The sequence below is a fragment of the Hippopotamus amphibius genome, chromosome 9 (assembly GCF_030028045.1).
Source record: "Hippopotamus amphibius kiboko isolate mHipAmp2 chromosome 9, mHipAmp2.hap2, whole genome shotgun sequence".
In the NCBI taxonomy this organism is placed as follows: domain Eukaryota; kingdom Metazoa; phylum Chordata; class Mammalia; order Artiodactyla; family Hippopotamidae; genus Hippopotamus; species Hippopotamus amphibius.
Window position 1 is genome coordinate 34,164,840 of NC_080194.1, and position 12,141 is coordinate 34,176,980.

General features: G+C 33.9%; 1 protein-coding gene across 5 annotated transcripts in view; it reads left to right on the plus strand.

Annotated features, from left to right (window-relative positions):
• Nucleotides 1-12,141, plus strand: part of SBF2 (SET binding factor 2) — a 440,997-nt gene that overhangs the window by 252,303 nt on the left and 176,553 nt on the right. For all 5 annotated transcript variants that reach the window (XM_057749271.1, XM_057749273.1, XM_057749274.1 and 2 more), the window contains 2 exons: nt 6,053-6,257; nt 10,779-10,888. In XM_057749271.1, the coding sequence (XP_057605254.1) occupies nt 6,053-6,257; nt 10,779-10,888 (315 nt within the window). The remainder of the gene's footprint in view (nt 1-6,052; nt 6,258-10,778; nt 10,889-12,141) is intronic.

The following is a 12,141-nucleotide window of genomic DNA, read 5'->3' on the forward strand; positions in this document are numbered from 1 at the left end:
GTTTTTTGAGTTTGGTTTCTTTCTCTTAGCATAATGCATTTTAGACTCACCTGTGTCACTGCATGTATCAGTTATTCCTTTTTATAGTTGAGCAGTATTTCATTGTATGGTTATTACCAGAGTTTTATTTATCTGTTGAGCAAATGAAGGACAGTTTTGGCAATTATAAGTAAAACCACCCTAAACATTTGCACAGGTTTTTGTGTGAACATAAATATTTTTTTCTCTTGAGTTAATATTTAGGAATAGGATGCTGGAAAATGGTATAAACAAAAGAAATTAACTATAAGAAACTGCCATACTGTTTTTCTAAGTATCTATACCACTTTGCATTCCTGACAGCAACATATGAGCATTCTGTTTGCTTTCTGTCTTCACCAGCACTTGGTATCCTCAGTTGTTTTTTTGTTTTGCTTTGTTTTTAGCCATTGTGATAGGTGTGGTTTTATCTTTTTATGGCTTTAATCTGCTTGCCAGCGGATAAGTGAGAGTATTAGGTCTCTTAGCTAGTCACTTTGTGCTCTTTTGGTACTTGTAAAAGGAATACTTGTCTTAAACCATGAAGCCTCCATATAGAGTCATGAATTATTAGAGTAGTTGTTCTAACAGGGGCATACTCCATCCCCCCAGAAATTTGGCAGTGTCTGGTAACCTTTTATGGTTGTCATAACTAGAGAGGGTATACTACTGGCATCTAGTAAGTAGAAGCCAGGGATGCTTCTAAACATCTTACAATATACAAGACACACATTTTTCCCCACCCAACCCTCCCACCAAACAAAGAATTATCTAGCCCAAAATGTCAGTAGTGTTACGGTTAATAAGAAACCCTGAATTAGGGCAACCAGCCCATTAGATATTAAAGTGATACACCAAATTTCTTTGTATTAAGGATGAGACATTAATTCTATTAGGTGATCATTGAAAGGCCTGTGAGGATGGAAAATTGAGAGTGTTTCATTCTGTCATATGTTACGTTCACAGCCAGGCAACTTTAAAAAGTGCAGTTACATTTTGTCAGTGTTTAATGATTTAGTTCAATGATAGTATTGGTTTTGGCTGTATTTGAAAGGATTTTTAAGAATTTGTGTAACACAGGTCTAGGTATGATTGGTGCACATTAAATAATTATTAGATGCCTAAATTAATATGGGAAACTCTAACAAGGTCACATTGATTTGTCATTCATTGCTGAGACCAATGTATAGGAAGAAACTTTTTTCCCCAGTGTGCCTACTTTGAATTTCCAGTAGGGTTTGGGGCGTTTTGTGTTGTTTTGTTTTGCTTTGCTTTGCTTTGCCTTCATTTGAAGTGCTTTCTCAGCTTTGTTTTTTGTAAGTCCTAGGCATATTCTCATTTGGCTTGCCAAAAAAAAAAAAGAGAAAGAGAGAAAAGAAAAATCCATGTTTCCAGACCAGATGGTGTGTGTGTCGTTTTTTCAAGTCTGAGAAAATCATTAAACCTCCCATTGCTGTAGGATACTCTAAAAGCAGGATTACAGAGCCCAATTCTTGAAAATCATTACCCAACTTTAAAATTGCCTTTAAATGATAGTACATTTTGCCAGTTTTCTGGTTGTGTTGGACAGAATTATTTTCACCGTAAGTATGTAGTGGTCTAAATCCTTGGTTATTACTTTATATTTGCACTTCTCTAAAATCAGAGATGAATATTTGGCTGCTTCTTTATTCTGTTGGAAAATAATGCATTTCCTTATTTCCACACAGAGATTCAACAATGAAATTGGGCTGCGGTTTTTAATGAGCTCAGTAATCTTCAAGGGACTGATCTAAATGCATTTGGAGTTACAAATAATAGCATGTTTTTCCAAGAACATGCAGAGTTCAGTGAGCCTTAAAATGTCTCTCATTTCTGCTGCCTTCCCAAAAGTCATTATGTGACTAAGTTGGGTGTGAGGTAGTGAATGTGGTCCTATATGTTTACCACACTGCCCGTTAGAGGGCAGCAGTGTACAGATATGGCAACCAGAAAACTAAATAGTACTAGATCTTGGGGCATGAGCCTTTTTTGAATTTTCTAAACATCGTTGAATATATTATCATTTAGTAACTTTAGCCTATAATCTGAATTTTTATGAAGATTTTCTGTACACCTGAAGGATAGCCTCAACTTTGAACTTTGTTTTAAAATCAGTTTTTAGAATGCTTATTACTAAATTACGTATGTGTTTGGTTTACAATATTTCAAATTGCTTACGAGAAGAAAAACACTATTAGTGACAAATAGCTATATCTTTTCTTTAATAAGTGATTTTTGTTTAAACCCTTATTGAGTACTAAAATATAAGTAGCTGTAGATATGATAGGAATCTTGGGAGAAAGAGGTGGTTTTAATTTTAGAGGCATGATGTCATGCCATAGAATATGCAGTGACTGAACATTTTTTAAATGAATATATTCTCTAAACTTTTGGAAAAGAGCTTTCGGGTTTATTCTGGGGTGGGTGTGTGTGTGTGTGTGTGTGTGTGTTGTAAAGCTTTTTTTAACAGCTTGTTCCACCCTCACAAGAACCTTATGAAGTAGGTACTGTATTATTGTCTTCCTTACAGATGAGGAAACTAAAACACAAGTGATAAAGAGAATTGATACTGCACCAGGTCACGCTGCTAGTGAGTGGCTAAACTAGTATTTAACCCAGGCAGTCTGATGTCAGAGATGAGCTGAAAATACTTTGTTGTGTTACCTTCTCTCATTGAATTGTCTAACTTTTCCTTCTGAATTATAGTACCTCCTGTCTCTATTACATTTTCACACATGGTCCTTTTCCTGGGCTTATCTATTCCATTAGCCCTTTAACCCTTCAGTGATACCAGTTACCATACTGTATTAATTATTAAAGGTTTATGTAAGTTTTGATATCTGGAAAGTTTGACTTCTCCATTTACTCTTCTTCAGAATTGCCTTGACTATTTTTGGATCTTTGACCTTATAAAGTTTAGGATGAACCCATAACATTACAGAATTTTGACTAGAAGCAATCAATATGTATATCTTTATTTTTCTAAACCACCTTGTCATTTTTGGGATAAGATGGAAGAATGTATATTGAGAGAGAGATAAAATATACTAGAAAAGATACTGGCATCACTGAGAAGATTTCTACTTTTATTTTTCCATGTTTTAAAATTTGTTTTAATGAGTATTCTTTATATCACAGGAAATATATTTAAAGTTTTTATTTTATTATAAAGAAAATAAATGTATATAGAAACAGAAGTAGTTAAGAATATACTCTGAAAGATTCAGAACTCAAAATCCACATGAATTACTTCCCCAGGCTGAAAGAAATATCTGCCCAATGGGTTTTAGAAAATTGATATTTATAACTTTTGAGAAGAGAAGGTATCTTGAATATTTGTGCCTAAAGAGCAGAGAACAACCATACTGTTTTTGGAAAAGGGCAATTTCAGAAACTCCAGACCAGTGATATTGGTGTTAATCCAGGCATAATTTTAGAACAGTTTTTTCAACATATAGTTTAGAAAGTGATCGTGAAGACTTGGCATAGGAATTTACTTATTTTTTCCTGTTTTTGCTAAAGATATTAGAGGAAAATACAAAGTGTGCATGAGGGCTACTTTAGCAAGAACAAGTTTTCAAACTAATTTCACCTTCTCAGGAACCTTTTAAGAGAAGCATAAGTACAGGCATACCTTGGAGACATTGTGGGCTCAGTTCCAGACCACCGCAGTAAAGCAAATATCACAATAAAGTGAGTCACACAAAGTTTTTGCTTTCCCAGTACATATAAAAAATTGTGTTTGCACTATACTGTAGTCTATTAAATGTGCAATAGTATTTGTATCTAAAAAAACAATGTACATGCCTTAATTTAAAATACTTCTTTTTGCTAAAAAAAAATGCTAACCATCATCTGAGCCTTCAGCAAGTCATAATCTTTTTGCAGTGATAACATCAGAGATCCCCGACCAGAGATTGTCATAACAAATATAATAATGATGAAAAGGTTTGAAATATTGTGGGAATTACCAAAACATGACACAGAGACACAAAGTGAACAAACGCTGTTGGAAAAAATGGTGCCAGTAAACTTGTTCAACACAGGGTTGCCACAGACCTTAAATTTGTTTAACAAACAAGCAAACAACAACAAAAAAACCCAGTGTCTACAAAGCACAATAAAGTGAAGAGCAGTAAAACAAGATATGCTTGTGTAGACTTAGGCAAAGTTATTTATCCAGCATCACATAATGAGCAGGGCAAAAACTAGAACCCAGGCTTTTTGACACTTAAAAGAGTAATATATCCATTGTATTGCTGAGATATGCTCCCTATACCATCTGCTGTGGTCCAACCTTTCCTTTATCTGGGTCTGGGCCAAGTAACCAGAAAGAATGATGGGGAGCAGCGCTGGTAGATGATGACAGTTGGCCATTGTAACTGTTCAGAGAATGTATAGGGCAGAATTGAGCCTAATGTACAATGTGAATAACACAGGTTCAAGAGCAAAAGAAATTTTCTGGTTGCAAAGAATGACAAATGCAAGAGTTTGTCTAAGAATGATTATAAAGCAGCCTTCCTTAGAGACCTTTTTAAAAAGGATGGATTCCACTGTGCTTGTCGTATTTGAAATATAATTCTACTTAAGAAGTGGCTGGATAAAAGTCCGTGCCAGTCCTAAGGGTCAATGAAAATATTAGCTGACACAAGTAATTTAATTATTGCAATTCTAGTATGTGTTCAACATTGTGTCCCATTCATCAGGATACAGTAGGAAGTAGTTTAGGGTGCCTGCTATGTGCCAGGCAGTTTCTAGATAAGTATACAGCAGAGGACAAAAAAATTTTTTAATTGACCAAAATATCTGTCCTCTGGAGTTTTATTTTAATGAGAAAAGGGTAGACAATAAACGAGTTAAAGAGAATTTATAGTATGTAAGAAGGTAATAAGTGCTAAAGAAGAAAATATAATAAGGGGGATAGGGATTGTGTTGGGGGTATAATCTTAGATAGAGTGGCCAAGAAAGGTGGCCTTTGAGCAAAGACATGCAGGAAGAGAAAGAGGATGCATTGCAAATTGGTGGGAGACAGGCATTCAGGCAGAGGGAACAGTTAAGTGTGAAGACTTTGAGGCAGGAATTATAGAAGACCTGTGTAGCAGGAGCAGAATGAATGAAGGAAACAGTGCTAAGACACAGTCATATAGAGAAGCCAGATCTTATAAATTATTGTAAGAACTTTCAGTTTTACTCTGAATGAGATGAAGAGCTGTTCGAATGAACAGAGTAGTTAGGTGATGATGTGACATACTAAACTAGATCACTCTGCCTGCAGTGTTAAAAGTAGAGTGAGGGTGGGAGCAAGGGTGGAGCGAGGAGACTGGTTAGAAGACTGTTCAGTAGCAATATGAGAGATGTCTTGAACCAAGGTGTGTTGAAAAGTGGTCAGGTTATAAACATATTTTAAAGGCAAAGTCTAAAAGGTTTGCAGAAGAATGGATAATTGGGTGTTAGATGGGGAGGACTGTAGAAAGCAGATTTGGAGGAGGTGGATATTAAGTGCTCCATTTTGGACATATATTTATGATGTTATTTTAAATCCAGATGGAAACACTGTGGGTGGGTGGTTGAATATATGAGTATGGAGTTCAGGAGGAAGCTCATTTGGAGGTAAAAATTTGTGAATCACTGGTGTTTTATGGTTTGAAAATAAGAGACTGGAAGTTATCACCAAGGAAGTAAGTGTAGATAGAAAAGTAGCCCAGGGTCTGAGCCTTGGGGTATTCACATAGTTAAGAGATTAGGGAGATGAAAAATAGACAAAGGTGTTGCAAAAAGACCTAGAAGTCAAGTGAAGAAAGTGTTCATTGAAGAGGAAAAAGAGTGATCAGCTGTATCAGATGCTGCTGGTAGATCATGTAAGAAGTAAGATTCCGGTACTCTGTTTTATAGCATATATCTGAATGTATATACAATCTCTCATCTATCTGATTTCACTTTTTGCCCCTCTGGCCAACAATCTGGCATTGTTCTTTTAACTTTGGAATAATTTTACCTACGTTTGATTTTGTAGGAGAATCCAAACCCTCATATGGCATTTCAGAAAGTTCCACGCCCAACAGAAGGATCCCACTTGCGAGTTCATATTCTTCCTTTCCCAAAGATTAATGAAACTCGGGTACAGGAGTTAATGCAGGAAAATCTTGCTAAGAACCAGAATGCACCTCCTGCTTCAAGAGTGGAAAAGAAATGTGTTGTGCCTGCAGGACCACCTGTTGGTATGTATTTGTCCATTTGTTTGTTTTAAAAGTAAACCTTTTATCAAGGTATAAGACATGAAAACAAAAGTGCATGACTTGATGAATTTTCACAAAGTGAACAAAATCATGTAACCAGAATCAGCACTATCAATACCTAGAAACACTGTTCTATTCAGTCCCTCTCACAAGGGTAACCATTAGCCTAATTACTCCCAATGTAGAATCTTCTCTTTTTTAAAAACAGCTATATCGAGATATAATTCACATACCATAAAATTCACCCATTTAAAGTGTGCAGTTCACAGAGTGCAACCATTTTCAATAATTTCAGAACATTTTCATTACCCCAAATAGAAATACCCATACCCATTAGCAGTCACTCCCCATTCCCCCCCAACCAAAACAACCAAAACCACTCCTTCCCCAGCCTTAGGCAGTAATCAACTTCCTGTCTTTATAGATTTGCCTATTCTGGACATTTTATGTAAATGGAATTGTACAGTATGTGATCTTTTGTGATTGGCTTCTTTCATTTAGCATAATATTTTCAAGGTTCATCCATGTAGCGTATATAGTACTTCATTGCTTTTTGTGCCTGAATAATATTCCATTGTATGGATATATATATATCACATTTTGTTATCCATATATCAGTTAATGGACATTTGGGTTGTTTCTACTTTTTGGCTACTAATAATAGTGCTGCTGTGAGCATTCATGTGTAAGTTTTTGTGTGGACATATGTTTTCAGTTCTCTCGGGTGTATACCTAGGTGTGGAATTATCATATTATGTGGTAAGTCCATGTTTAATGATTTGAGGAACTGCCAGGATGTTTTCCAGAACAACCACACCATTCCTACCAGCAGTGTATGGGCATTCTGCTTTCTCAGCATCCACTAATATCTTTTCAAGTACTTATTGGCCATTTTTATATCTTCTCTGGAAAAAATGTCTCTCTATTCAGATCCTTTTGCCCATTTTTAAATTGAGCTGTTTGTCTTTTTTGTTTAAGAAGTCTCTGTATATTCTGTATACAAGTCCCTTATCAAACGTGATTTGCAAATATTTTTTCCCATTCTGTGCATTGTCTTTTTTTTTTTTTTTTACTGATTTTTATCTCTTCTTTTTCTTTAGCTATTGAGAGAGATGTGTTAAAGTCTCCCGTGATAAGTACTAGAATTGCCTAGTTCTCATTTTAGTTCTGTCCATTTTTTCTTTATGTATTTTGAAATTGATTTATTGTATGCAAATACATTTGCAAATATTATAGCACCCTGGTGATTGAGCCCTTTATCATTGTGGAACATCCTTCTTTTTCTCTGGTAATGCTTCTTGTCATAAAGTGTGCTTTGAGTTTTATATAGCTATACCTGCCTTCCTTTGGTAAGTGGTTGTATGGTTTATCTTTTTTTATTCTTTTATTTTCAAACTCTGGGTCCTTATAATTAAGGTTTGCCTCTTGTAAGCAGCATGTAGGGTTTTTTTTTTTAGCCAGTTTGACTGTTGTAGTATATTACTTTTATTTAGCTCATTTATATAAATATAATTACTGGTACAGTAATGGCTTTAAATATAATTTACTGGGTTTTTTCTGCTTGATCCTCTCGTTTTACATTTTCCCCTGCTTTCTTGCCTCCTTTTGGATTAATAAACTATTTTTATTCCATAATTTATATCTGTTAACTTGTTATTTATATATGTTTACCGTTCTGTTAGAGGTTTACTTCGGGACTATAGCATACATCCACTTTTGTCTGTTCAGTGTTCACCAGAAACTTTGCTGGTCAACCTGGCCATCTGCCGGAATCAAGCCCAGATTCTCAGCCTCCTGTGTGTACCCAATATTGGCAAATCTCTTAGGGAAAAATTGGATGTGCTTGTGAAATTACCTCTTTGGTCTTTTACTTTCTCTGGAATTTTAGGTCCTCTAATCCTTGTGCTTCTGTAGCTCTCTGATATATTTAAATAGATGGCTTTTGCATTTTATGTTACTTTTATAATTGTTCCTGGTAGGAGTTTTAGTTTGCTGCAAACTGTTCTACCATACCTGGAAGTGAGTGTAATTTTATTCTTAAAATTCCAGGATGTGTTAACTATTTATATAAGTAATTAATTTATATACAATTAATTATTTACATAATAACAATTATTTATATGTAATTTTATTGTTAAAATTCCAGGATATATTAATTATTTATGTAGTAATGTTAGTAATTATGTATGCTTAACATTTGTTATGTAGTAATGTTAATATTACTTATTATTTTTTACTTAATGTTAATTTGCTATTATTTCTCTAAGTAGTAACAGCTTTTACTTAAGTGTTGATTGTACTTTCACATAGAGAAGAGAATGGAGGATAAGTAGACATGTTAGTGTAGTTATTTTTTGAGTGGTTTGGTCATGTAACTTTAATATTCATGAGCTAGTTGAATGCTTTCTTTAAATACTCACATGGACAGATTAGAAGTTGGTTTAAATTTTAATTTTCTTGAATTTTAGCTTTGTTTCAATATTATTTTTGTATAATCTCTTTACTTTCTTCATTTTCAATCAACACCAAATTCTTTTTTTAGATGCATATGGGATGTCTCAATGTAGTCAGTGAGAGAGGTACACATGACTCAGTATTTGTCCCTGCATGCACTTCCTGTAAAGACTGAATGAATGAATGAATGAATGAACAAGCAAACAACGAAAGATAAATGAAGAAGTGAAAGATGAATGCAGGGACCTCTGTCCCAACTTTCTGGCTCATTTAAGTTCATCAGAGTCAGGATTTCCCTTGTATGAATGAATGTTTCATTTTACATGATACCATTTAATATGAGTGTAGAATTGCTCTGTCACTTTAAGAGCCATTCACATTTTGAGAGGTTAATTAGTTTCCAGCTATCCCTCAGAGGAGCCAGAGTGATGATAAACAGCTAAAAATAGCATTTGAAAGCCAAAGCTTTAGGAAGGAAGCCCTGGGAAGTCAAATACCCATAAACCAGAGTTGTTATCAAATGTTAGAAAGCTAGTATTAGGATGCCACAAGTGGGGATTTGGCCAATCTCTGATATATCAGTAACTCTAAGTGAAGAACTTTCTTCTGGGAATGAACTAGGGCATAGTCTCCAAAGGAAAAGAATAATTGCCAGATGGTAAACAGATTCATTGTAAGAAAATGTGGAATTTTTAATGCTTCATCCTAAAGAAAATTTAAAATGCTGCTAAAGAGATTTTAGAATTAAAAACTTATAAACATAGGTTAAAGATGTTGCTTTCTCAAAGTATTTGGTCTTATTTGGAGACTAAGAAGTTTCTACTCTAAATGTAGATCAATTTCAGTCTATGCCACTAACCTACACATGTGGGAAGCACCAGAGTGCAAAATTAAGAATGCACATTTCAGACAGAGAAGTCATATGAAATAATCTTTTACCATCATGGTCATTAATGTTACTAATACATGATTTTAAATGATCTCAAGAAAACTAGTAAAAACCAAGTAAGACTGATTTCCTGATTCTGATAAAGCACTACAGTTATGTGAGGTATCACCATTGGGGGAAGCTGGGTGATGAGGGCATGGATCTTCTCTGTGCTAATTTGCAACTTTTTGTAAGCTTATAATTATTTCAAAATTTTTTAAAGTTTAAAAAATTATTTGAAGGATAAAAAGTTTTGTACTGATGAAATGAAAGGAATGCCAAGAGTAAGATATGGTGGTCTTTCTTGTTAGATAAGAGCAGCCATAAAATATAAAGCTTAAGAATTATTGATACTGCTTCATTTGTACAAATGGTGTAGTGTAGTTCTTTGTGAAATTATACTTTTTATTTAACTTTAATTTATATCTTTCTAATATTTTTTAGCAAGTTAAATTTATTTTAAATAATTTTAGCCTATGTAGTACACTAGAATTATCCAACCTGGTAAAGTTGGTAGGTACTAAGTTCACAGAACTGAAAAGTGACTTTCCCAAATTTGTATAGCAGTTCTTTGGCCATGATCATTTCTCTTTGTATGCAGTGCTTCTTCAGGTCACCTGTACTCAGATTTTTAGAACCTAATTTTTTGTGGTATGTGGTTTTTCTTTGATAGTATGTTAGAAATATCAACTTCTTTTTCTTTTAGTAGTCAGTTCTCCTACATATGAGTGTTAGCTATTTTTGTCATGATCCTGTACCCAAAACATTGCTTATCTGCTTGTTTACAATTAAAGGTTAAAAAAAAAAAGATGTTTACCTTTGCTTAATAAAATTTTACTGAGCAGTGTGAATTAATTTGCAGAAGAGTTAAGTGCAGTATTAGGATCTATCCTGTGAAATTATCCTAAATAAGCCTTTGACTAGCCTGCCACTTCACAACCTAAAAATGTAATCAAAGTGATGAAATGAAATACCTTGAATGTCATGTAACAAGGGGAAAAAACACTTAAGTGTTGGTCATGTAAACAGTTACAGTCATATAAACTGTAAACAGTAATATTCCCCTTGTTTTTGTGATTGCCAAAGGAGTTTAATTTGTTTTCCTTATATTCCTTTACTAGTTTCAATAATGGATAAGGTGACAACAGTTTTCAACAGTGCACAGAGATTGGAAGTTGTTAGAAACTGCATCTCATTCATATTTGAAAACAAAACATTGGAGACTGAAAAGGTAATAAAATGCTATCTTTCCCAAGTAAGCATTCATCGTATCCCCTTCAGATTTCTGTGTTTAGCTTGCTAACTGACCTCTCCTCTAATTCAATCCCTTTTCCTTATAAAGTATCCTTTCATTGTTTTGATCGTTTTAAATGAACAGTGTCTAAGATTTAAAATGTTAGCCAAGCCTAATTATATGGCTACCGGAAAAGTATTGATAGTCATTTTTTCCCTCTGAAACTTTTAAACAATATTCATTAATTCTGTTTTGGCATATTACTTAGAAGCTTAACATTTAAAATATAATTTTATTTACTACAAAGAATCTAGTTAGAACAAGTAATGAATTATAAAAATTGTGGTATTCATTTAAATGTGCCTTGTTAAAGCACATTTTCTTGCCTTCTTTAATAAAACACATTAAACATAATGTAACCTTTTCATAATGACTCATCATAGTTCTAAACATTTATTACAAGGGCTAGTAAGACAGGTAAAGTAAAGTTTTTACCCTTGCAGTAAATGACCTCAAGCCTCTTTATGTGTTGAATTTTTTTTGATATCCATTTTTTTCTTATGGTTGCAGTGTTACAGACTTTCTTTTGCTTCTCTTGCTTTCAGCTTTCACACCCTGTTTCTTGTACCTGTTGTAACAATATTAAGTCTCCCTACTCTCAGTCTTCTTCCCTTCCTTCTTATTTGCCCCTTTGTTCTCATTTTAGGTTTTCAAAGTTAAATAAGCCTATTATTATTTTATGTAAAGTAAATTAACTGGGATCTAAAGGTGAACTGGAAGAGGCATTCTTGTGGGTGTTGAGAGTTTTAGTACATAAACCCAGAGATTTCTGTTTGTTCCTGTGAGGGTTTTTTTCCTTCTTAATTATACTTTTGAAATAAGAAGAGTTTGCAGAATTTTCCAGTCATAAATTAAAACTGAGTAGTGGTTTAAGTTGCTAATCACTTTAAAAGTGTAAAATTACCTATGATTCTTGTCATTTTAATTTTTCCTTCAATTCTTGCCATGGAAATGTGACCAGTTATTGAAAGAATGTGTTGTGTCTATGTGTCCGTAGTTTTGATTCATAATCTGAAGCAGTGGTTATTTTGGTGACCACAATTTTGATGAGTTTTTTTAATGAAGTTTAATGTTTTTTAAATGTATCACATAAGCTAGTCCTACTTATTTTCATGCTGCTTTACAAATAAAAAATCGCTATAAATTCATCTGTTTACAGTTGTCCATAACAACAAATCAGCTCTTTTCTA